This window comes from Stenella coeruleoalba (assembly GCF_951394435.1).
Source record: "Stenella coeruleoalba genome assembly, chromosome: 10".
Taxonomy (NCBI): domain Eukaryota; kingdom Metazoa; phylum Chordata; class Mammalia; order Artiodactyla; family Delphinidae; genus Stenella; species Stenella coeruleoalba.
In genome coordinates, this window is record NC_137156.1 from 30,112,434 (window position 1) to 30,138,614 (window position 26,181).

The 26,181-nt window shown below is 41.4% G+C and overlaps 1 protein-coding gene across 1 annotated transcript in view; it reads left to right on the forward strand.

Moving 5' to 3' along the window:
* TNFRSF21 (TNF receptor superfamily member 21) overlaps positions 1-26,181 on the forward strand; it is a 64,897-nt gene that overhangs the window by 33,651 nt on the left and 5,065 nt on the right. Inside the window, exon 4 of the mRNA XM_079933729.1 lies at positions 5,438-5,703. Within this exon, the coding sequence (XP_079789855.1) occupies positions 5,438-5,703 (266 nt within the window). The remainder of the gene's footprint in view (positions 1-5,437; positions 5,704-26,181) is intronic.

Below are 26,181 nucleotides of genomic sequence, written 5' to 3' on the forward strand. Positions count from 1 at the left end.
TGTTGACCTCTCACATGTGACTTTCTGTGGGTGGTGCCCCTCTTGTGCAGAGGTGCCCCTTCGGACACATACTGGTGGGGTTCTGAAAAACCCAGGAGGCGAGGATGCTGGTGCCCGGCCTCACTGTTCAGCGCCTGTGGTCCTGGTGCTAAACCGATGTCTGTGCAGAACTCCTTCCGCCTGTCAGCTTCGTTGCCCCAGTGACTCTTTTCCAGAAATGGAGGGGACAGAGGAAGGAGAACCAAAGTGCTTTACAGGTTTAATACTTGACCCCGTACATCTCCTTACCCAGCCTATGAGATAAGAGGTGGTATTTTCGTTTTACTGATGAGGACACTGAAATCTTAGAGGTCATTTGCCCCATGTCACACAACTAACAAGTCATGGAGTTTGAAACTGTATCTTGGGATTAGCAAGTTTATGATCTTTCTACTACCTGCACCTTCAAAGTCACAAGCCATTTCCCTGGTGCCAGAACCACCTTCTCATACACAGCCCCTGGCACGTACAGCCCCTGGTTTATAGGGCTGGGCTGCGTCATGACTCCTTTGGAAACTTCAGCCATTCTCCAGAGCTCCAGGACCTGCCATCACAAGAAAAGCGAAGTTAAGCTCGTTGCCTATCAATCAGCACTTCTGTGGGTTGACGGTTGTCAACCTCTTTTCAACCTAAGAAAAAAGAGATTTTTGGCATCACGCTGAACAAGTTAGATTAATTCAACACATGGTGACTGTCTCCATTCTAGATGAAAATTGTCGGAACGCTGATGGACAGGTGACCAGGGCACCGGGCCACGCAGAGATTTGGTCTCTATTTTACTAGCATTTCACATTGAGATTGATCATTGGGGTAGGAACTTTCATTTTGGGGGCTTTGTGTGTGTTTGTGTTTCTTTAACAATGCTTTTCTAAATCTTTCTTCCGTTTGACAGTCTAGCTGTGGTCTCTTTAAATTGCTACAGTTTCAGGGGTTGGAGAACTTTGGCACGTGGGCTCATTCGTACTGCTTATGGCCGCTGTCACCTAACAACAGAGTTGAGAACTTGCAACAGAGACTGTATGGTTCTTAAAGCCTAAAACACTTATTCTTGCCCTGTACAGAAAAAGCTTGCTGAAACTTCCTTTTTTTTTTAAAAAAAAGAAAGGGTACCATAGTTTTAAAGGAAAGAGCTACACTTGCTAGCCCTAAAGAAAAACTTTCCAAGCATGTGCTTGGTCAGTAATAACAGGCCAGGAAGAAGTACACACACCATGGTCTGTGCCGAGTGCATTCATATGTGGACTGTGCCCTAGGAGCATCATTCCAGTGAATAGCAGTGTTCCTCTGCGATACCATATTCCCTATTAACCACAACAGAGGTACCACTGACTAGCTGGGCAACCTTGAACTAGTCACTAACCTTTCTACATGAGATTCCTCACCAATAAAATTAAACATTAAAAAAATTATGTATCCCACATCATAGTATGCATAGGTATGAAGTATATGCAAATATATCTATATATGTGTGTTATATATATGTATGTAGCTTTAAAAGGAATAATAACATAAATATCAAATACAATAATAAAATAAAAAGAAGACCCATTTCCCCACCATCCAGCTTAGGAAATTGAACCTCAGGAATACCTTTGAAGTCCCCTCTGTGCACCTATCCAGTAGGGGACAGCTACCGTACCCGCCCCTCCCTCCCCAACGGTAGCTATCTCAATTTAGTTTAATCATTCTACTGCTTTGCCCTATAGGTGTATTGTTTAGTGTTGCCTGAAACTTGTTTTCTAAACGAAGAGCACTTTCAGATCCCATCAGATTTTGTACTTCATCAGTGTGACTTCATTTTCTTGGTGCTAAACTCTTTGTCTGAAAATCTCCCAAGGGCTTTCAGTCCAGCAAACAAAGTTAACACACACAGTGGCTGCCCAACAAATACTCTGGAAATATTCCGCAGGTGTTTCTTTTCCCTTTGGTAGCGACAGTGGGGTCAGGGGCAGGGGACACCAAAGCTGTGGGCTAGTTCAGACTGGTCTTCCCTCCTCCTGCTGTTTGTGATCCCGTGCTAGGTTGAGAGGCTGGGGTCTCCGGAGGTAGTGGCTGTCTGTATTCATCAGCTCCGAAGTGGGAGGGGCCCGTGGTGAGGAACCTTGTGGATCCAGGCCTGTTCACAAAAGTTGACTCCATGTTTCCATAGTAAAAGAATAAGGTGAAACCTGATTCGTGGACCTAAAATTTAGCCTCCAGTCAATTTTAGTTGAAGGAAAATCTCATCGCACCCATTCTTCATGTTTTCCTTTTTTTTTAAATTTTGTGGCAGAAAAAAAGTATAAATACTGGCTTTTGGAAGAAGGAGCTATTGTTAAGCGTAAGCCTTTTAAACGCTGTAATTACTCTGTAAAGCCTGTGTGTTTCCATCAGAAATGCATGTAGTCTTAAGTTGTAGTGCCCAGTGTATGGAACATTTATAATGATGGGGTACTTCCAAAAATAAATCCACTCTATAGAAAATGTTAATCAGCTCATCCCCAGGGACCACACTGAGTATCTGCATTGTACAAATGAGGAAATGAGCATGACAGTTAGTGGTTTGCCCAAAGCCGCACTGTCACTGGCACTACGAAGATTTGAGCAAAGGGCCCACATACAAGAAAACAGTCATGTTTCCATGTAAGACACTGTGGGCCTTCGTTAACTTGACCTAAATTAAGATTCGGGGGCTAAGAAGCCTTTTGGTGTTTGGAAGAATCGACCACACCAACCACCAAGAGCTGGCTTGCTTCTGAAAGTTACCTGTGGGGTTTTAAATAAGATATGTTGTTTTTTGAGGTGCCTGTCTGCTTGAAATCAGAAGCTCTGTATCTGGCTAAACATTGCTATGAAAACTGAAAAGCAGCGGGTTCAAGTGTGTTTCACACTGCCGGGGAAAATAGTGTGGGAAGTACAGTCGGGTCTCAGTCTGTGGCATTCTGCTTTTACAGTTGACGAGAAAGCAGCCTGCTACCAGGAACTTACTTTCCGAAACCATTTTCAGGGGGTTGGTTCAGGATGTACACGCAAGTCTTCCAAGTCATCTACTTCAATGGGATTGCGTGGCAGAGGAAGGGTTTCCATGGAGGAACCACAAATTCCTCCATTTACAAGGAAACTTCGGGAATTGTTATTGCTCTTTTCTCAGGCAAAAGTTGATAGCTCATTTTATAAATATTTTCCCCAACAACTGATTGGAGCAAAAAAGGTTTTTTTCTTTCCCACCCAACTAACCTCTAGTTAATTGAAAAATTCAATTAACCATCACAGTAAGCTCCTCTTCTCTTCTTTTGCTTTCTTCCCCAAGTTTCACTTGGGAACTTGACTTCATTTTTTTTTTTTTTTTGGCCTCGCCCCGTGGCCTGTGGGATCTTAGTTCCCTGACCAGGGATCGAACCTGTACTCCTTGCAGTGGAAGCACAGAGTCCTAACCATTGGACCGCCAGGGAATACCCCCCCTTTTTTTTTTTTTTTTTGAGTAGTAAATGTTTTAAAGACTTTTTTTCAACTTTCCTTTTAAATTGAAGTGTAGTTGATTTACAGTGATGTGTTAGTTTCTGGTGTATAGCAAAGTGATTCAGTTATACACATATATATTCTTTTTCAGATTCTTTTCCATTATAGTTTATTATAAGATACTGAATATAGTTCCCTGTGCTATACAGTAGGACGTTGTTGTTTATCTATTTTATATATAGTAGTTTGTGTCTGCTAATCCAAAACTCCTAATTTATTCCTCCCTCACTCCCTTTCCCCTTTGGTAACCATAAGTTTGTTTTCCACATCTGTGAGTCTGTTTCTGTTTTGTAAATAAGTTCATTTGTGTCATATTTTAGATTCCACATATAAGTGGTATCACATGGTATTTGTCTTCTCTGTCTCACTTCACTTAGTATGATAATCTCTAGGCCCACCCATGTTGCTCAAATAACACTATTTCATTCTTTTTTTTTTTTTAATTCGGCTGCACCGGGTCTTAGTTGCGGCGGACGGGCTCCTTAGTTGCAGCTCTCGGGCTCCTTAGTCACGGCTCACCAGCTCCTTAATTGTGGCTTGTGAACTCTTAGTTGCGGCATGCATGGGGGATCTAGTTCCTTAACCAGGGATCAAACCCGGACCCCCTCCACTGGGAGCTCGGAGTCTTATCCACTGCACCACCAGGGAAGTCCCTATTTCATTCTTTTTTATGGCTGAATAGTATTCCATTGTGTATCCTCTTTGTTAGCTGTAGTTAGCCAAGACATTGTTAACTATAATAACTCTGGTATCTGGGTTTGTGAGTATGGCCTCATTCAAAGATACGGTGGTATTGATTCAGAAGACTCATTCACCTGTTGTGATACCTACCAGAGCCCTTACTGTGGGGTTATATACACACTCCATGGATAAATTTGGGAAAAGCCAATACGTAATTGCAGAGAGAAGGTACCTTAAAGAGGAAGACACCAAAGTGTGCCACTCAGGGAAAACCCCACCTCACAGAGGGTCGGTGCCCTGAGTTGTCAAATCCCAAGATTTGATTTTGGCATTTTCACCCTCTGTTCATCAGATCTGGGGACTGCAGACCCATGCTGATTGAGTTTATAAGTAACTGATGAGCCAGAATGACTCCATTTATAACGTTATCCAGTGAGTTGGGTTCAAAACCCAACGCACCTACCTTTGTGATATTGGGCAAGTTGCCTGACTTTTCTGTTTTTTTTTTTTTTTCTTACCCGGGCAGTTGGAATGTTAATGAGCGAATGCCTTCACATAATACCTGGAAGATAATAGCTAGTGTTAGTATATTGTCATTTTGCTGTTGTCTTCATTATAACTGTGCAAGTCAACTTTAGGAGACTGACTAATAGATCAGAAAGTTGCCTCTTGAGCATAGGATTTTAGAGCATGGGAAGTTAGAAGTTCTGAAGGAATGCCCCCATTGGGCTGGATCAGTTGGGAATTTCATCAGTTGATACACAAGACACCATAGCCAGACCCTCACCACCCATTACCCAGACCCTGCTGGATAAACTCCACTGCAGTTTGAACCTGTGGCTTACCTTTTCTAGATTTTATAAAGTCGCCACTTTTTTCATCTGAGAGTCTCTAGTTTATTTGGTTCCAGTTTTTAGCAGCGATAAAGGAATCACTCTGAGTACTTTGTTTGGGTTTGACTTTCAAAATATTGTTTAGGGGCGATTTATTTTTCTTCCAGGTTGCTCCTCTGGTTCCACGTTCTGGAAGTGACATTTGCAGGAGGGTACCTAACTAGTCTCCAGGATGGCCTGCATGTGCAGTAGGAGGCCCTGCATCCCTTTGACGGACGAGAGCCATGGGAAAGCGTGCTTCTTTAAGTTCATTAAAACAGATTGGCCTTCTGTGAAGACCTCACATATCTGTATTTGTGTTTTATTTTATTTTGTGTCTGGTATAGGTATTGACATCCTGAAGCTTGTAGCAGCCCAAGTGGGAAGCCAGTGGAAGGATATCTATCAGCTTCTGTGCAATGCCAGCGAGAGGGAGGTGGCCGCTTTCTCCAACGGGTACACGGCGGACCACGAGCGGGCCTACGCAGCACTGCAGCACTGGACCATCCGGGGCCCCGAGGCCAGCCTGGCCCAGTTAATTAGCGCCCTGCGCCAGCACCGGCGCAACGATGTCGTGGAGAAGATCCGTGGCCTGATGGAAGATACAGCCCAGGTAATGCAGCCCGGATTGTCTGTCTTTCCCACTAACCTTTAGGTCCCTGTGCTCCAGACTTTACCAGGTATATGTAATAAGGAGAAAGAACTGAGAGTCGGTGTCTAGGTTCTGTCTCTCTGTCTCACTCACGCACACACACACCCCTCTTCTAGGGCAGTAGTTCTCAATGGTTTTCCATTAATCATCTAGAGAACTTTTTAAAAATTTTGGTATTTGGACCCCACTGTAGACCAGTCACTGTAGAATCTCTAGGGACAGGACTAGGAACCAGTATTTTTAGGAATCAGTATTATTAAAAGCTCTCCAAGTGATTGTAATGTGCAAACTTGAGAATCTTTGCCTTTGGAGTGGATTCTGGCGTCAGACTGTATGGCTAGATCTATTCCTTGTTACCCAATTTACAGTTTCATGTTGCATAACACATTTTGAACAAAAGCAAGAAGGAAGACTTTTTTCTATTCCCTTTCCCTTCCGGACGATATTTTCTGTGATGTGGTTTAAGAACGCTCTGTCTTACTCCTGAGTACCCCCAAGGATGCAGGTGGTACTGGCAGTATTTAGTAATAGGATTGATATTTCTTCTTGGGCTTGTCCAATCAGTGCCTCAGATGAAACTGAGGGGACCCCGGAGTGTGATTTATTTATAATCGTTGGTCCATGAGCCCTGGCTTTGGAGTGAGACAGCACTGGATAGGCATCTGGGCTCTGACACTTACTATCTGGGTGACCAAGGGTACATTACTTCAACTTTCTCTGCCTCTGTTCTCTCTGTTGTAAGCCAGGTTTATAGGGTTAATTAAGACTGGAAATAAAGTATATAAAATGCCTGACATATTGAAGGTGTTCTGTAAATTGTAGTTATGGTCATGATGTAACTCATTTTACTTAGCCTTTCCTTAATCATAAGGTGCTTCCCTGAAAGGCCGTGAATTAAATACAAATTTGGCTATTGAATCATACTTCTTAGACTTCGATTGAAGTTTTGTAACGTGTTCCCAAAGGAAAAACGCTGCCCTTGGGCCTTGATAAAACCCACTTAAAATTTAAAAGGCAATTCAGCCTGTGTTCTTTTCCAGTGGTCCAAACTCATTACCTAAAAGTGCAAGGGAGAGATTTTCCCCCTGTCCACTCTAATCTACTATCATTCTGTACCACAATTGTATATCAAGGGACTCAGTTTTATACATTTAAGAAGTCCAAGTGCCTTTATCTTTCTATACTAACAGTGTAGTGTTTCTTTATTATTGAAATAAACATTCATCAGGTGGATCTTTTATCTAAGTGACTAGATAAAAGTTCATCGGTGCTAATTGACTTTAAAGGTAGTCTTTAAAGCCCCTGGTGTATTTTTAACTTTTTTGAAATGTGGAATTTCAGAAAAGAGATTTACTAATAGAGTCAGGGGTAATTATTCAAAGGCACACACCAGTGTCTTGTGACTTTCTGCGAAATGATCTCAATTAAGTATGGTTCACAACTAAAACGAGGCTTTGAGTAGCTGGATTTGGGGAAAGAAGAGGGAGATGCTTGGCCCCCAATTGAGTAAAATGGCTGCAGTTCAAACAAAGGGACTCAAGAGGCAAAACATTATTGTGGGGCTTCCCTGGTGGCGCAGTGGTTGAGAGTCCGCCTGCCGATGCAGGGGACACGGGTTCGTGCCCCGGTCCGGGAAGATCCCACATGCCGCGGAGCGGCTGGGCCCGTGAGCCATGGCCGCTGAGCCTGCGCGTCCGGAGCCTGTGCTCCGCAACGGGAGAGGCCACAGCAGTGAGAGGCCCGCGTACCGCAAAAAAAAAACCAAAGAAAAACAAACAAAAACAAACCATTATCGTGCTTCCTTGGAGTGCTGGCTTTAAGGAAAGAACTGCTAGGGCGAGCAGTAGATTTGAAGAAGGATTTAGATGCTTGCGAATAAGCCACTGGATCGCCTTGATAATGTCTCCAAAAAAGAGAAAATGTAATTGATGCGATGTTCCTCCAAAAAGAGAAAATGTAATTGATGTCGGTTCAATGGAATATTTAATAAGGGGGAAGGATGATCATGATGTATTGTTAAGGGTTCGTGATGTATTGTTAAAGGTTCAAAGGTTTCTCATTAGAAAAAACAAATATAAACATAGGAAAATGCATACATGTTAATATTATTAAATCTAGGTGGTTGAATTAGACGTGATTTTTTAAAAACTATTTTCTATAATGAAAACATTACTTTTGTGGTTTAAAACATTTTTTTAAATGACAGCTGAAAAGGCCCACGAGGAAAGATAGGTAGGGCTTTGTTTTACTGTGCTGAATTAAAAGACGGAACCATCCTCATTTTAATTGAGGAGAAGCAGACAGTGGTTTACGCGCCATCCATTCTTCCTTGAGGACTGGCTGAGGTTTGCTATGTTGGGTCATATTTGCCTAAAACTTACTCTACTTTCGGGTTCTGCAGATCTGTCTCCTCTCTCTGTGTACCCTCAGCAATCACTTAGAATTTGGGCCTAGTCTTTCAGGTACTTCTTAATGGTGGTAATGATGGTGGTAGAATATTGCCTATACCAAATGACGTTGATATGTTTCTCTTATAGTACCATTGAGTTTCATCAATGTTTATGGAGTACCTGCTTTATTCCAGGCACTGTCCTAGGTGCTGGGAAAAGTGGGCCAAAGGTGCAGACTCCGTGGAGGAGACTACACATCAGGGAGAGTGATTATAGCAAAAATCACTGGGTCAATGAATAAGAGACCAAAACCCTTAGTCCCCAAGTGCCAAGCTCTTGTTCCTTTTAGTTTCTTCCTTCCTCTTATCTCCTCCATATACAAAAGATTCTAGTATCTATTTTTTGTTGTTTATTTTGTAAGAAACAGTGACATCAAGATATCTTGTAGCCTTCTTCTTGGTTCTGGTATAGCCTGCATGTTAGGATGGAGGCTGAGAAGGCAGTATTAAGCTTCTTGTTCCATGTTTTAATCATGTCCATCATTGTCCGGCAGTGTTGTGGACCCAGCTCTTGCCCTAATTTTAGCAGCCAACGAGCATGGATTTCTGGCTGCCAGCTATTATTGATTGCACAGTTTGCTTATAGTTTATCTCTGAGATTTGTGGAGTCAAACAAGAGAATCAAAACGCAGGGGGCATAATTGAGACCTAGTTTCCATTTTCTAGTGGACCTGTATTCTGCGTGTACACTGGTACTGCTGACAATTTGAGACTTTGCCCCAGGAGTTAATGGGCTCATAATATGCAAAAATGGCTCCGTGTGTGTGTTTAAAATGGTTAATGTTTTTTCCTATTCATGAGCCTGAGAACACCTATGTTATGTTCCACTCGAAGGATTAGCCCTGGTGTTCCCTTTAGTTACCTCTCTCAGGGACAGCTGGTCCATTATTAACCATGGTGGCCTATTAGCCATTTTTGAGTTAAACACATCCAGAGTCTTACTTTAAAAAAAAATTTATGCATAACAAATTATACAGTAAAATTTACTTTTTGGTGTACTGTTCTTTGCATTTTTTTTAAAAACAAGTTTTTAGAGCAGGTTTAGGTTTAAAACAAAATTGAGAGGGATGTTACAGAGTTTCCTGTATACTCTCTCCCCTCACACATGCACAGGCTCAACCCCTCCCCTCACACATGCACAGGCTCACCCGTTATCAATCTCACTCACCAGAATAGTACAGTTTTACCAAGAGTGAACCTGCATTGACACATAATTACCCAAAGTCCATAGTTTACCATAGGGTTCACTCTTGGTGTCGTACATGTGCTATGGATTTGGACAAATGTATAATGACATATGTCCGTCACTATACTATCATACAGAATACTTTTACTGCTTAAAAAATCCTCTATGCTTTCCCTATTTCTCTCTTCCCCATTACCCACCTCTCTCCCACGTCAACCACTAACCTTTTCCTTGTCTCTTACAGTTTTGCCTTTTTCAGAATGTCATATAGTTGGAATCATAGAGTGTGTAGCCTTTTCAGGTTGGCTTTTTTCACTCAGTCATATGCATTTAAGCCTCCTCTGTGTCTGTTTATGACTTGAATGCTCATTTGTTTTAAGCACCAAATAATATTCAGTTGTCTGGATTTATCACAGTTTTATGTATTCATTGACCTCCCCGACTCTTTCCTTCTCTGAGGTATGAGCTGGGTTTTTCAGTTTGCTCTTCTTTCAAGTTCAACATCAAACTGAACCCAGCCTTCCAGAATCGTCTGAATTCTTTCCTTCCTGGTCATGAGCTTTTGGGAGAAGCAGTAAAGCAGTGGGACAATAGTTTAGAAGTTACTGGGACTTTGCTGAAACTCTTTAAAAAACAAAACAAAACAAAAACCTAACACAGCCTTCCCAATTTTATGTTCTCTCTTTTTTTCCGTCCTTTTACTTTGATTCTTTTCTGTGGCTTTATTTCAAGAAAGTCTTTTGTAAGAAGCATATATTCAAGCTTTTAAAAAATCTATTCTGACAGTTTTTGTCATTTAACTAGAGAATTTCAGTGTGGTTACATTGTTAACGTCATTACCCGTGTATTTGGCCATCTTATTATTTGTTTTGTATTTGTCCTATCTGTTCTCTTCCCCCTTTCCTTTCTTGTTCATAAAGCATTTCTTTATTATTCTACTTTTCCTCTTAACTTCTTAGTTACACATTTTTTCTTTACTTTTAATGGATACCCCAGAGGTTACAACACGCCTACTTAAATTATGAGCCATTTTATAAGTGTGTATTTTCGACTACTTTTCAGACCACACAGCAGCCTTAAAAGACTTTAATCCTATTCCTTCTCTGGTATTGTGTTTTTGTTGTCATACGTTTTAACATTACACATTTCTTAAACCTCCCAAAGGCACAGTTATTACGGTTTTACACAGTCAAGGTCCACATGACCCACCTGCTCACTGATATTTTCTGTTGTTCTTCATTCCCCATCTCTGCCTGAGATCATTTTTCTTTGGCCTAAATAATACGCAGTATAGGTTTCCGGCAGTAAACTGTTTTTCTTCATCTGGAAAATGCCCGCTGACTAAAATAAATTGCATTATCTGCCCTTTGTTTTTGAAGGTGAGCTGGAAGGTAGAACTTAAGCTTGATAGTTATTTTTCTTTCAGTACTTTCTTGCGTGGGTTTAAGTTTCCCCTGCTAAATAAATAGCAAAGGAGGGGAATGTGATTTTATTTTTAAATCTATATTACATAACGAATTACGTGTGCAATATTATACCAAGGACTTTGGGCAATGCAAAGACAAGGAGGACAGAGTCAGTGCTGTCAGGGAAGCTTACCATTGAAGGGAAGAAACGTATACATATCAATGTTTAATCTAAGGGAGTAAACCCAGGAGGGAGGGAGGAGGGAATTGGTGGATGTACAGTTTATCGACATGAAGGCTGCAAATCGGAATGTCAGTGTGGAGATGTGTGCCAGGTTAAATTCCTGTCCAGGCAGCATATCACACTGGGGACTCAATGGTCAATTACTTGACCTCTCTGCCTCAGTTTTTTGCTGAGAAAATGGGAGCACCCTTAGTGCCTGTCCTTTGAGTTGTTGTGAAATTAGGTCAGTGTGACCCACAGAAGGCTCTTGGTGAATGTTTACCATGAATCATTGCAGTTATTCCCAGGCTCTAGAGGCAAGAGAGGTGGAAGAATGTTCCTGACCAGCTCCAACTCACATGGTGGATCCTTTAAATCCTGAACGCCAAGGGTTGCTCAGTGTCGGATGGGAAGGGACAGCCAAGTCCAAGACTGCCTGACAGGTAGATGGTTGAGCACGAGAGTTGCCATCTGCGTTCAGTGCCCAAGAACTGGAAATTCTAGTAGTTGTAGATATTTATTCCTTACTGGCTGAGTGAGCGTTCCTAGGCTGGCAGGGATGTTTTCTCTAGTGAAGAAACAAAGGTGATGGTGTGTGTGTAGACGGGTCTGCTCTCAAGGGCTGTCAGAAAAAGGACATGAAATTGAGCAACTGGATTTCTAGGTTTCCTTACTTTCTTTTCTTTTTTTTGGGGGGGGGGACTTTGTATATTCAAATAGGCTTACCCAGTACTGTCATTTTCTTTTCTTTTCCCCCTCACTTTGGACTTGTTTTTTTCTCTCTAGGAAACCTTGGGCAAATGATTTCTCTGACTCAGAGTTTTCTATTTAAAATGGGAATTCAAGTGCTTTTCAGAATTAAATCAGATAACGGCTTGTTGAACTGTGGGATGTAAAAAAAATGAGGTAATGAAAGTGATGCTTACTGGCTAGGTTCGGAAGTCGTGGTGATTTGAATTTTCCAGCATTCCTTTATAGTTTCATTTTGAGAAAGGGAGGCAAAAGGAATTTTAGGTACATTTAAAAATGATATACAACAAGGTCCTACTGTATAGCACAGGGAACTATATTCAATATCCTGTAATAAGCCATAATGGAAAAGAATATGAGAAAGAATATATCTACGTATAACTGAATCACTTTGCTGTACACTAGAGACTAACACAACATTGTAAATCAACTACACTTCCATAAAAAGAAATGATCATATTAAAAACAACCACAGTCATTTAAAATAATATAAAGTGTTACTTTAGCTTCCTGCTTTGACCAGAGATTCATAAATGAAAAGAGTTGGTGTTGATCAGGCAGGGGGTTTGGGTAGCTCATCCCCCCTGCCCTCCTTCGATTAGCTAGATTAAAACTACACTGTAATGTACCAACCAGTGGCTCTGAAGCCAGTATTGTTGTGGTTAACTTCTATGGTAGTAGAATGATTCTTTGTTAGAGATTCTTAATCCTTTCCAGAAACCACATAGGAAACCTACATCCCAGGGACAGAGTTTTCTCTCTCTCTCTCTCTCTCTCTCTCTCAACTATAGTGGACTCTGTGTTGGAGATTGAGTGGTTTTGCTCTGTATAATCAACAGGGAGAATCTACCAGTGAGGCGAGCAGTGGGCATTCTATTTGCGAGGACGGTACCACTGCTTTTGCTGCAAAGGGAACTACGTGATTTTTTTTTTGTTGTTTTTCTTACCAGCTGCAGGATGCAGCTGTCTTTATCTACAGTGTGACTGAGACCAGCTCTTTTCAGAAATTTAATATAGCGAGGGTGAGTGGAGGCAAATACCAGCTGTACCTTTAGCTGTTGACTTTTTGGCTTTTCAAATCTGTCTTTAACTTGCCAGTTGATCATCTCTTAGAAAACAGGGATTATTGTCCTAAGGCCTTAAGATGTTAGCTAAACTCACGTGTGTCGAGCCCCTGACTTCTGTGTGACCACTGTGTGGAAGGTCATTTCAGGTCAAGTTACTTAATTTGCAGGGTGTGACTGTGGGCTCTGGGGAACTTGTGAGGTGGTGAGAAGGGGACATTGTAAAGGCGTTGCTGACACACAGTAGGCCCGAGTACATTGAGTGATGCTTGTGTTTTAGGTGGTTATTGTGTACAAAGGAGCCATGTCTATGAATAAGCCTTTAGACTTTTAATGACATTTCAGGCCATTCTATTTGTTATCATATTCCAAGGTTTCATTCAGTTAGTCAACAATCTTTTGTCGAGCACCAGCTGTGTTCCTGGTACTATGTAAAGAAGAAAGGTGTGTGCCTTTCAATAGCTCACTCACTGAGATGAGACACGTGCAAATAATGACAATCCAGTGGGATAAGCAAATGTATAATAGAAGTGTGCGCGAGGAATTGTAAGATAGCGTCAGAAGGCAGGGGTATGCGACCCACCCAAATATACCTAGAAAATAAGAACAGATACATATACATTTCCTTTTTTTTTTTTGGACACAATATGCGGCATGCAAGATCTTAGTTCCCTGACCAGGGATCGAACCTGGGCCCACAGCAGTGAAAGCACCAAGTCCTAACCGCTGGACCGCCAGGGAATTCCCTACTTCTTGAAATCGTAGCCGTCTTGTAAGCATCTGGTGAGATAGAGTGTACATAGTAGAGGTAATGATTGTAGATGTTCAGTCCTGCACTTGACATCTACTAGGGGGGCTCAGTGAATCATAGCTACTGTTTTCCATGTTGGAATTTGAACTCTACACTCTCCTTTTTTGACTCAAGAGCAATACCACTCTACTTTCTGTGAAAGGAGATTAAGGAGAAAGGGGACCAGTGTTTGCTGAGTATCTATTGTGTCCCAAACACATTGGGTGCTTTGCATCTGCTTTTATCTAGCAAGCTTCATGGCCCTGTGAGATATAGGTCAGTATTAGAATTAAGATATATTTCTGTATTTCGTTGAATGCCATGGCAACCATGTATGTACCGTTGTTATAGGTACCACTAAGAAAGCAATAAAAACATTGCTAATTATAGTTGTTAGATACATCCCTATTTCAGAGATGTTAAAATGTGAAAAGAAATATCCACTGTAGAATTAATGAAATATGGTAGTTGAGCTTGAAGAGTACAGGTTATTGGGGGAAAAGTCTGGGAAACAGATTCTTGGGATCTTGGGATTGATATACCCTCCCTCCCCAACACACACAGACTTACACATGCTTTTTGTGTTTTTTAGTAGCCTTTAAAGATGAGACAGTTTAACACAAGCATTTATTTATCATTCATTAATGGAACACCCATTTTGTTTCAAGCCCTGTACCAGGCACCGGATATACTAAATGAAAACACACACTATATACATTGGAATACTACTCAGCCATAAAAAAGAACAAATTTTTGCCATTTGCAGCAACATGGATAGACTTGGAGAGTATTATGCTTAGTGAAATAAGTTAGACAGAGAAAGACAAATACTGTATGATATCACTTATATGTGGAATCTAAAACATACAACAAACTAGTGAATATAACAAAAAAGAAGCAGACTCACAGATATAGAGAACAAACTAGTCGTTACCCACATGAAAGGATGCTTAACATCACTAATCATTAGAGAAATGCAAATCAAAACCACAATGAGGTATCACCTCACCCCAGTCAGAATGGCCATCATCAAAAAATCTACAAACAGTAAATGCTGGAAAGGGTGTGGAGAAAAGGGAACCCTCTTGCACTGCTGGTGGGAATGTAAATTGATACAGCCACCAGGGAAAACAGTATGGAGGTTCCTTAAAAAACCAAAAATAGAACTACCATATGACCCAGCAATCCCACTACTGGGCATACCCTGAGAAAACCATAATTCAAAAAGAGTCATGTACCACAATGTTCATTGCAGCTCTATTTACTATAGCCAAGACATGGAAGAAACCTAAGTGTCCATCAACAGATGAATGGAAAAGAAGATGTGGCACATATATACAATGGAATGCTACTCAGCCATAAAAAGAAATGAAATTGAGTTATTTGTAGTGAGGTGGATGGACCTAGAGACTGTCATACAGAGTGAAGTAAGTCAGAAAGAGAAAAACAAATATCGTATGCTAACATATATGAAATCTAAAAAAAAAAACAAACAGTTCTGAAGAACCTAGGGGCAGGACAGGAATAAAGACACAGATGTAGAGAATGGACTTGAGGCTATGGGGAGGGGGAAGGGTAAACGGTGACAAAGCAAGAGAGAGGCATGGATATATATACACTACCAAACGTAAGGTAGATAGCTAGTGGGAAGCAGCCGCATAGTACAGGGAGGTCAGCTTGGTGCTTTGTGACCACCTAGAGGGGTGGGATAGGGAGGGTGGGAGGGAGACGCAAGAGGGAGGGGATATGGGGATATACGTATATGATAGCTGATTCACTTTGTTATACAGTAGAAGCTAACACAGTATTGTAAAGCAATTATACTCCAATAAAGATGTTAAAAAAAAAACAACAGGGCTTCCCTGGTGGCGCAGTGGTTGAGAGTCCGCCTGCCGATGCAGGGGACACAGGTTCGTGCCCCGGTCCGGGAGGATCCCACATGCCGCGGAGCGGCTGGACCGGTGAGCCATGGCCGCTGGGCCTGCGCGTCCGGAGCCTGTGCTCCACAACGGGAGAGGCCACAACAGTGAGAGGCCCGCATGCCGCAAAAACAACAACAACAACAACTAGTCGTTACCAATGTGGGGGCAATATAAGGGTGGGAAATGGGAGGTACAAACTACTGGGTATAAGATAGGCTCAAGGTTGCATTGTACAATATGGGGAATATATCCAATATTTTGTAATAACAGTAAATGGAAAGTAACCTTTCAAAATAGTATAAAAAAGAAAAAAAAGAAAAGAAAACACACACACACAAAGCGAAAACACAACGGGAATCATCTCTCAGGATGCTGGCCGTTTTATAGGAGGGATGCGTATGTGAGCCAAACTTTAGAATACATTCTGTGAGACTGCCTCATAGAGGACTTGCAGTGGGCTTTTCTTTTTTTCCTGAGACACAGTGTCTCAACATTCAGAAAAGTCTGCGTCTATCAGTTGATGACATTTTCTACCCCTTTAATCCACACCCTTATTGGCTTTCTCAAAATGTGCATTGGAAGGAAATCAGAATCAATATTGTGAAAAGAAGCTTATTTTCTCAATCAATTACCAGTGCTGGATATCATATTTTATTTTTATTTTAAAGCCAAAACTTATATTCAGACGAAGCTTAATACCTTTCAGTTTTGGCCTAGCTTCTCCACCCTGTGTTTGTGAGACTGTCTGTTCATCTGTTATAACCCAAGTTCCAAAAGTACGTACACTTACTGATAAGGAATTGTATCTCAGTCGGCAGTAGGTTTTATTGTACACTAGTTAATTTCAACATTTTAATCGCTTATTCCTCACCAGTTCCTTAGGAGAGACAGCTGTCACTACTGAATTCCTCATTAATTTTTTTTTTTTTTTTTTACAGAAGGAACTTTGATTTATCCACAGTTGGGCTGAGTCAGGGGGCAGGCTGGAATGACCAACCATTAAATTGGCTTAGGGAAAAAGATGGAGGAAAGTTTTTATTTTTATAACCACAACAATAAGTAAGGCTCTTCTGAGAATGATATAAAACACAGAAGGCATACAAGAAAGATTCAACTACTTAACAATATATATACAAGCCAGAAAACACCATATGTAAATCAAAGACAAAATAATAACTGGGAAAGTTGTTTGCAATATAGGGTTAATTTCCTTTAATAATGAAGAGCTTTTGCAAATTAATTAAGAAACCAACCATCCAAAAGCAAAATGGGCAGTCTGTGAACAAGACAGTGCACAGAAAAGAAACACTGAAGGTTCTTAAAGGTATACAGATTTTTATTTATTTATTTATTTTTTACCTTGCTCAAATAAGAAAAATTCAAATTGAAACCTACACTGAGATACAACTTTAACCTTTTAGACTGGCAAAGAGGGAAAGGTATGACACCATTCTTGTACTGTGAAGGGAATAAGGGTGTGTACACCAATGGGTGTGTACATCAGCCCTGCCCCTTCCGAGGGCCATCTGGCGTCTTCTACCTAAGGACGTGTCCATTGACCATGGACATTCCACTCTTAGGAGTACGTCCTACATATATTCTTTTTTTAAATTTATTTAACTTGTTTTTGTTTTTGGCTGCATTGGGTCTTTGTTGCTGCACGCAGGCTTTCTCTAGTTGCAGCGAGCGGGGGCTATTCTTCGTTGCGGTGCTTGGGCTTCTCATTGCGGTGGCTTCTCTTGTTGTGGAGCACGGGCTCTAGTCATGCGGGCTCAGTAGTTGTGGCTTGCGGGCTCTAGAGCCCAGGCTCAGTAGTTGTGGCGCAGGGGCTTAGTTGCTCCACGGCATGTGGGATCTTCCCGGACCAGGGCTCAAACCCGTGTCCCCTGCATTGGCAGGCGGATTCTTAACCACTGCGCCACCAGGGAAGCCCTACATATATTGTTTTTTAAAAAAAATTATTTTATTGAAGTATAGCTGGCTTACAATGTTATGTTAATTTCTACTGTACAGCAAAGTAATTCAATTATACATATATATATATACACACATTATTTTTCATATTCTTTTCCATTATGGTTTATCACAGGATACTGAATACAGTTCTCTGTGCTATACAGTAGAACCTTGTTGTTTATCCATTCTCTGTATAATAGCTTGCATCTGCTAATCCCGAACTCCCAATCCTTCCCTTCCTGACCCCATCCTACATATATCCTTATATACATCCCACATGTGTGCAGAGTGATGCAAGTATAAGTATTCATTGTAGTGTCCCTCATTAATAACAAGAGTGGAAGCAACACAAATGCCCTTCAATAGAAAACTGGTTATGTAAGCTGTGGAACATCTATACAGTGTAACAGTATACACTCATCAAAAACAGTGAGTCAGCTCTTTATGTGCTAACCTCAAGAAGTGTTTTTAAACAAAAACGGGCAAGGTACAGGACAGTGTGTTTGTATACCTTAACCCCATATTGTAAAAAAAAAATTGTAAAACATGAAAGAGAAGGTCTGGAGTGGGGTGGAGAATATGTGTACCTACCAACTGGTATAAGTTTAGACAATGTCTGGAAGAATACACGGGGAGTTGGTAACAGTTAACACTGGGGGGGTAGGTACGGAGAAGCTAAAGTCAGGGTTTAGTGAGGGGGAAGTAGTTTCAGGGTCCCCTTTTGTACCTGTGGCATTGTGTACCATGTATAGTCTAATTCTAGTGGCATGAATCCAATTAATGATTTTACTAAACAACACTAATTTAATCAAATTTGGGACGTTCAGAAAACTTGAGTCACAAAGGTCGGCTTGAGCCTTCTTATTTCAAGGTCATGCATTTCCTGTGAAATTATTTTCTATCCTCCATACTTTTTAAAAAACATTCTAAAGGCTTTATTTAGCACCAGGTAGGCTATTTCATTATAACAGTTGTTAACTTCAAGACAGCCATTAAAATAACTTACTGGCAGCTACTGAAGGCCCCTTGGACCAGTATCTCAGTCTGGGGTTGGGTGGATAAATACTGTAAGATTAATGTACCCCAAATAAAGGGTCAAAGCTACTGTACAGTAAGTGTCTGTACATAGCTTAAGTACACAGGTGCCTTGCAAACTTGAAATGCACAAGACCTCCTTTTATATAGTTGCATACTTCTATCTTGTCTTAAGGCAAGCTTATGATTCTTGCAACCTTTTTTCATGATTAGAATTGTCCAAAGGCTTTTTTGTGGGAAAGGCTTCCTAATAGGTCTCATTGAGTGAAGTTTACGAAAACCCGAGGCATTTCCAACAGCACAATCTTCTCCTATAATGGTGGGGCCCCCTGACTTATCTCTCCTCACTTCCTTTTTTGAGAAAGCTAGCCGGTGAGTCAGCTCAGGGCTGCAACATTACGGTTGATGTCAGCAGCCTGGACTGCTTGGCAGACACATGTGCCAGCAGCTGGTGGCCACGCCCTCCTCTCCTCCCTCCGGAGCCAGCTGGTTCTTACCAGTTTTGGCAGCTTTGCACAGCACTGCTTGTGGCTTCCTGTGGCTGCCCCCTCGCCCCGCCGTGCACCTAGTCCTCTTGCTAGGCAAGGATTGGCCACCAACCACACCTTGGCTTAAACGTGGGTGGATTTGAAATGAACTCTTAGACATGATCAGAATTAGCAGATGACATATATACACAAGACTCTGACAACTGCCTTGATTGGGGCTTGAGATACTTAAAGGAGAACCCAGCCATGGCCAGCTCGCCTGGGCTAATGTTTAAATGGAATCTTAAGTAAGGTTGCAGTTGAAGCAAAATTCTTGAATTATCCTGTGCTTGGACAGATGTAGGGGGCGTGCAGGGTGTCTTTTAAAATAATTCCCCAGTGGTTTGGGCAGTTTTTGGTCACGTGAATCCTGTGAGCTTCCTGAGGGTGGGTGACTTGGTTCTGCAGGTGCTGCTGTTGGCTTGCAGCTTACCTGGGCAGTGCATAGCTCAGTGTTCACTCAGCTCTGTTGCCTCTGTGGTCTAGCTCAGGGGTTCCCAGGGAAGCTGAACAGGGCATCTTGGCATTGTACTCCTGTTCCTGCTTCCATCCCGTGACCTCCAGTGAACCCAGGGAGATCTAGACAGCATAACGCTGCAGTGTCCGCTTGCCAGTTGATGATTTACGTTTAAGTGTTAGCACTGTTCCCTACTTATGCAATGGAAGCCCCTCTGTGCTTCCCTTTCCTGTGTTCTGGGCTGGGCCGGAGAAGAAAGAAGGAAGGTCAACAAAAGACTAAATAATCAGAAGCCTAGGAAAAGTTTGGGGAATTTCTGTCTTCAGGTTATTTGGCCCTTAGCCTTCTTGTTAATTTATTTATTGTCCTAACTTTCAAAAATAAGACTTAGGAAACAAAGAAAAGTTAAAACACAGTACAACAAACACCCAGAACCTACCACCTAGATTCAACAATTATATTTTGACATCTTTGCTTTATCTATATATGTGTGTATATATTTCCAGTCCATATTCCTGTTTCTAAGACTTCCCTCCAAATTTCTTATAAATGATAACCCTTCTTTTAAAGGTTTAGGAATCAGCGTCTTCTCAATTTCCTCTTAAGTTTTTTCTTTTTGTTTGCAAAAAATTTTGCTGAGTAAATTTGGGTCGTTCTTCTTAAGACCCCTTTCTCTGGGTTGGATTGAACAAGAATTCACACTCGGAAGAATAATTAAAGTCTGTCCCCTATCAGCTGGAACTTTAAAGAAACCCTCCTATTTTCCCCCTTTTCTGTTGGAGGCAGTGTATTTGTTTTATTTTTTTTAGGGAGAAATCCTCGTATACAGGTATTCTTTAGTATCTGAACTTAGGAATTGAATAGATTCAGGTACATGTTTTGTGATAGGGCTGGTAACCAGCATTATCTGAACCCTCATGTAGATCTGAAGTCCTGGAACCACATAGCTTTGGATGACAAAGCGTTTCTTATCATCCGAAATCCTGTTCTCTCAAGGTAGGAACTACATAGATCCAGATATCAAGAGATATTTGTATAGCAAGGAGGAAAGTGCTCGTTTTTATCAGAGCCCAATCTTACATACCTACATGGACCTATGGGAGGTCATGAAATCTAATTTGATCTTGATTACACGGGCAGCTGGGAGAATGGGGGAACAAGCTTCAGATAATATCATCATCCTTAAATAGCTGTAGTCATGTCTTTATTTGTGACTGTAATTCCTTTGAGATAAACCTTTAGTGGAAATTGAATTTGTGTTTTTTTAAATAGTCACTGGTCTGTTGGGATCGGAAATATTTTCTAATAGAAAACAGTTATTGGCCACAGTTGAAGTGTCTGGTTATTTACATAGTCTCTCATCTTTATCTATTTTTTTAATTTTAATATCTTTATTGGAGTATAATTGCTTTACAGTGTTGTGTTAGTTTCTGCTGTACAACAAAGTGAATCATCTCTACGTGTACATATATCCCCATATCCCCTCCCTCTTGAGCCTCCCTCCCACCCCCCTATCCCACCACCTAGGTGGTCACAAAGCATCGAGCTGATCTCCCTGTGCTATGCAGCAGCTTCCCACTAGCCATCCATTTTATATTTGGTAGTGTATATATGCCAATGCTACCTTCTCACTTCGTCCCAGCTTCCTTTTCCCCCCACCTGTGTCCTCAAGTCCATTCTCTACATCTGCGTCTTTATTCCTGCCCTGACACTAGGTTCATCAGTACCGTTTTTTAGATTCCATGCATGTGCATTAGCATACGGTATTTGTTTTTCTCTTTCTGACTTACTTCACTCTGTATGACAGACTCTAGGTCCATCTACCTCATTACAAATATCTCAATTTTGTTGCTTTTTATGGTTGAGTAATATTCCATTGTATATATGTGCCCCATATTCTTTATCCATTCGTCTGTCGATGGACATTTAGGTTGCTTCCATGTCCTGGCTCTTGTAAATAGAGCTGCAGTGAACACTGTGGTACATGAGTCTTTCTGAATTATGGTTTTCTCAGGGTATATGCCCAGTAGTGGGATTGCTGGGTCATATGGTAGTTCTATTTTCAGTTGTTTAAGGAACCTCCATACTGTTCTCCATAGTGGCTGTATCAATTTACATTCCCACCAACAGTGCAAGAGTGTTCCCTCTTCTCCACACCCTTTCCAGCATCTATTGTTTGTAGATTAATTGATGATGGCCATTGTGACCGGTGTGAGGTGATACCTCATTGTGGTTTTGATTTGCATTCCTCTAATGATTAGTGGTGTTGAGCATCTTTTCATGTGTTTGTTGGCAATCTGTATGTCTTAGAAATGTCTGTTTAGGTCTTCCACCCATTTTTGGATTGGGTTGTTTGTTTTTTTGATATTGAGTTGCATGAGCTGCTTGTATATTTTGGTGACTAATCCTTTGTCAGTTGCTTCATTTTCAAATGACTTCACCCATTCTGAGGGTTGTCCTTTCGTCTGGTTTATGGTTTCCTTTGCTGTGCAAAAGCTTTTAAGTTTCATTACATAATCTCTCATCTTTATCTCAGGGCAGTCATCCAGCTGAGGTTCAAGATCTGCCACTGAGTTACAGGTCCTTGCAGACTGTATGGGCCAGGGCAGCCCCTTGTGGTCATGTGATGTCTTTGTATTGAGTTTACAGGGTTTGTCAATTTCTGTAACTGCAGTGGGTCCAGACAGGGAAGTGACATGACTCAGCAAAGAGGATTACTTGGAAACTAGACCACGTCTGATCTTGAGTCCTGGCTTCTGTGATCTTGGGCAGGTTACTTAAACCTCTTAAAGCCACAGTTTTCTCATCTGTAAAATGGAGCTAATAAGAGCTACCTTAACATCAAATGGATTCCATATATTTCATGCTGAGTTGTTTAGCAGAGTACTGATGATGGCTTATGTTTTAAAGCCCCTTTTTGTTTACTGGATCTGAGTAACAAGCCGGTCAACTCAGATGGAATAGCAATTAGTTTCCGTTGAATTTAGCAAATGGGTTTTCGAAAACCATCATTAAAGTGACAGAAGTTTTCACAAATGTAACATAAGAATTCTTCCTTCTTTCTAAGTGTTGGATGAGGTCTGGAGGGAAAGTTCAGTAGGAAGGTGATTTTTAATTGTAAGGTGCTTTCTTCTTGAGTCTATCAGACATATCTGGCTACAGAGGGGAGAGAAAAGGATCTTGTGGAATCTGATTGAGTGATGCCAGGAACCAAGGGGTTAAGTTGAACCATTTTAGCAGATTGGCAAGGGGCATCAGGGCTGGGTAATTAAGGCTTCATTTCAGGGGATCACTGATGCATCAAAGTTGTTAATTAGTTTTATGAAAACAAATTGTGCAACCACAGGGAGATTGTAATTAGGTAGTAATTGAAAATAACTCAGTGGTAAACCTTAGTTGAGGAACCAGTGGAAGTAACTTGGAAGGAGAAAGGGAGTTGGGGTCTGTAGGTGGGGAGTGGGGAGAATGAAAGAGCCATAGTGAGACAAACAATAAGACAATTTGAAGAGAGATGACCTAGAGTAACCTTCTTCTTTTAGAAATGAGGAAACTGATCTGAAAAGGGGTGTGGTTTTTCTAAGACCACACAGCTAGTTAGTGGTAGATTTCCTTTCTTCTTTTGCCATGATGTTCCAGGATTGTCATCACTTTGAGTTTTAGGAGTTGACTATGAAGATCATGAAACACGCTGAAAAGAAGGCTTCTGGGGCTGGAGTCTTCCACCCCTGCCTGTTTGCAGAGTATCCTCAGAAATGCTGCTCCATCATAGGAGAGAAGCAAAGTCGTCTCACACTCTTGTTTCACTTATATGCCACCCTCGACATGGCATGGCTTCAGCGTCCACGGCTCCACCATCCCCAGGGCTGGAGAAACATTTCAGCCTTCCACAGTGTGTCATCCTCGGAAAGGCCAGTCAACAGGGAAGTGCATTTTGTTTGATGTTAAAAGAGGAGAGTTATTTTATTTTATTTTAATTTTATATTGGAGTATAGTTGATGTATGATGTTGTGTTAGTTTCAGGTATACAGCAAAGTCATTCAGTTATACATATACATCCATCCATTGTTTTTCAGATTCTTTTCCCATATAGGTTATTACAGAATATTGAGTAGAGTTTCCTGTGCTATATATGGTAGGTCCTTGTTGATTATCTGTTTTATCTATAGTAGTGTATATTTGTTAAGAGGAGAGTTATTTTTGAGGTTCAGTTTCAGGTTGTGATTTGATTGTGCACCCAAAGCGGGCATGTCAGTGTGGGGAGCTGGTTGAGGGAGGAGTGGACAGTTGCAAGGACACAGCTGGAAATGGCTCTTTCCACTGCAACCCAGGACAAGTTATATCATTGTTCTCACCGATACTGCTCAAACCTCTGTAGCCCAGAGGCATTCAAGCCCACGAATTTTAATCAATAGCTTGTTTACCTAATCCCTTTGCATGGTTCCTCATACTCAGTGGTTCTGGGAATCTGGAAAGGAAAATAGTCAGGTCAGCAATGGAGTTTTAGGTATGACTCAGCCGTCCTGTAAGGTGAACCACTTATCTCTCTTTTCTTATCAGTTTAGACCAATAAATACAGTACCTGGAAGGACAGGGTGTGTTTGTATGGAAACTAATCAGGAGGACATTTGGGGCTCATTTGGCCAAAATAAATTTCATGGTCTTGAAGTTCATACAATAGACTCGTACTGATTTGGGTTACTTAGGGAGCTCTCCCCTCAGGATCCCTGCCTTCTCCCCCTTTTTGGTCTGTCTTACTGTCTCACCCTGATTTCTCAAATGAGTCTTCTAAGTTAGCACGGTTACAACATGGCTATAGAGCAAAAAGAACTCTACTTTTCAAGTTTCTCCAAAGGGACTTCAGATATCTGGTGGATCCATTGCCTTCACTGGCCAAGTTTTCCCAGAGGCCTTTCGTTTAAGTCTTACTATTTGCTTCACCACAGTAAGTTGGGAGGAGTGTTGTCCTTTTGTGCCTGTGAATGCTTAAAAAAAGTAAAGAGAGGAGCTCAGCCAAGTAGATGATTTTCCAACTGTCCTGTTCCTTGGCTACCAATATAAATAAGAGCTGTTGCGGCCACATTTTCCAATTAACAGAGGGAAAATATACTTATCAGTGGTGACTGCTTTTAAAAATAACATTTATTGTTTTTCTAATTATAAAAGTTAATATGGCCCTGTAGAGAATTGGGGAAGCTTAAAGGAGAAAAAGGAATAAATTCATCCACTCAGGATCTCTTTTGTGACTATTTTGATAAGTTTATGTTCAAATCTTTTCCAAGAGGATACAACCTGCTTCTGTGGACATCCAGCTTTCTTGTTTAGAGCGTTTGTCTTCTCTTTTAGTATCTGAATCTTATTATAAGTGCTCTTTATTTGCTCTAAACTCAATACTGAACCATGAACTTTCTGAACTAAGGAAATAAAGAATTAATTTATTCCACACATCCTGAGGCTTCAATTTCTTATTAGAGAAGTCACAGGTAACACAATGCTTGAGTTGCAGTGCTGCAAAACAATTTTTTTTTTTTTTTTTTGTGGTACGCGGGCCTCTCACTGTTGTGGCCTCTCCCGTTGCGGAGCACAGGCCCCGGACGCGCAGGCTCAGCGGCCATGGCTCACGGGCCCAGCCGCTCCGTGGCATGTGGGATCTTTCCGGACCAGGGCACGAACCCGTGTCCCCTGCATCGGCAGGCGGACTCTCAACCACTGCGCCACCAGGGAAGCCCTGCAAAACAATTTTGATGGATATTGTCAATAGTAAGGTAAAGGGAGGAAAGAAGTAAGTTTCTAGGGGCAAATTTTTTTTTCCTGCTAGGAAAAAAATGCAGGTAACTTTAGAGAAATCTGCAATGCAACCAGCTACTGTGTATCCTGTACATAGTGACAGATATCTATACTTGGTAGAGGAAGAGATTTTCTAGAAAGATGCTTGTCAAATGGTCTCTGGCTTTAGCTGTGGTTGTGAGCTCCATTGTGGAGCTTCTAAAACCATTCCTAGCGGCATTTTCCCATTCACTTGACTCACTGTTAATGATCGGACAGCATCAGTTCAGCATTCTGCCTTCCAAATTATGTTAGAAGTCATGTACTTAATTTTCACTGATAATATCCTTTGGCAAAATTGGGGGGAATATTAAATATTGAAAGTTTTGAACTGAGTTCAGGAAATAGGTGGGTGGATTTCTTAGGCTGTTGGCATGTGATTTGTGGACAGGAATTTCTTTTTTTAAGCAAGAACAGTGCACTATATTGACTGGTCGGGTCATCCAATGTACTGTCCCTGAGAACCAGAGCGTAGACAAGTGTTCTTTGTCTAATCGAGTGAATAAAAAACATGTTTTGGCATGAATGGCCATGTGCATTTTCAGGGAGGAGGGGCACATGCATGCCAGGGCCTAATGAATTCAAATCTTAAAAACGTATCCATAAAACTTGTCTGTGGATCAGAAGGGGGCTGGTAGGAATGCGTGATATCCAAGCCTTAAGACTGCACTGGAAGCAGAAGCAGGATGTGGGTGGTTGTACAAGGGAAAAATGCTGTTGGAACATTAGATGTGCCGTGTCAGAGGCCTTCAGAATCTGCACAGTTGCAAGAATTTCTCAGGCTGTAAAGCTTGTAAAAGAGGCAGTTGTGCTTTGCTTTGTGCGTTTTACAACTGGTGAACGTCATCCTT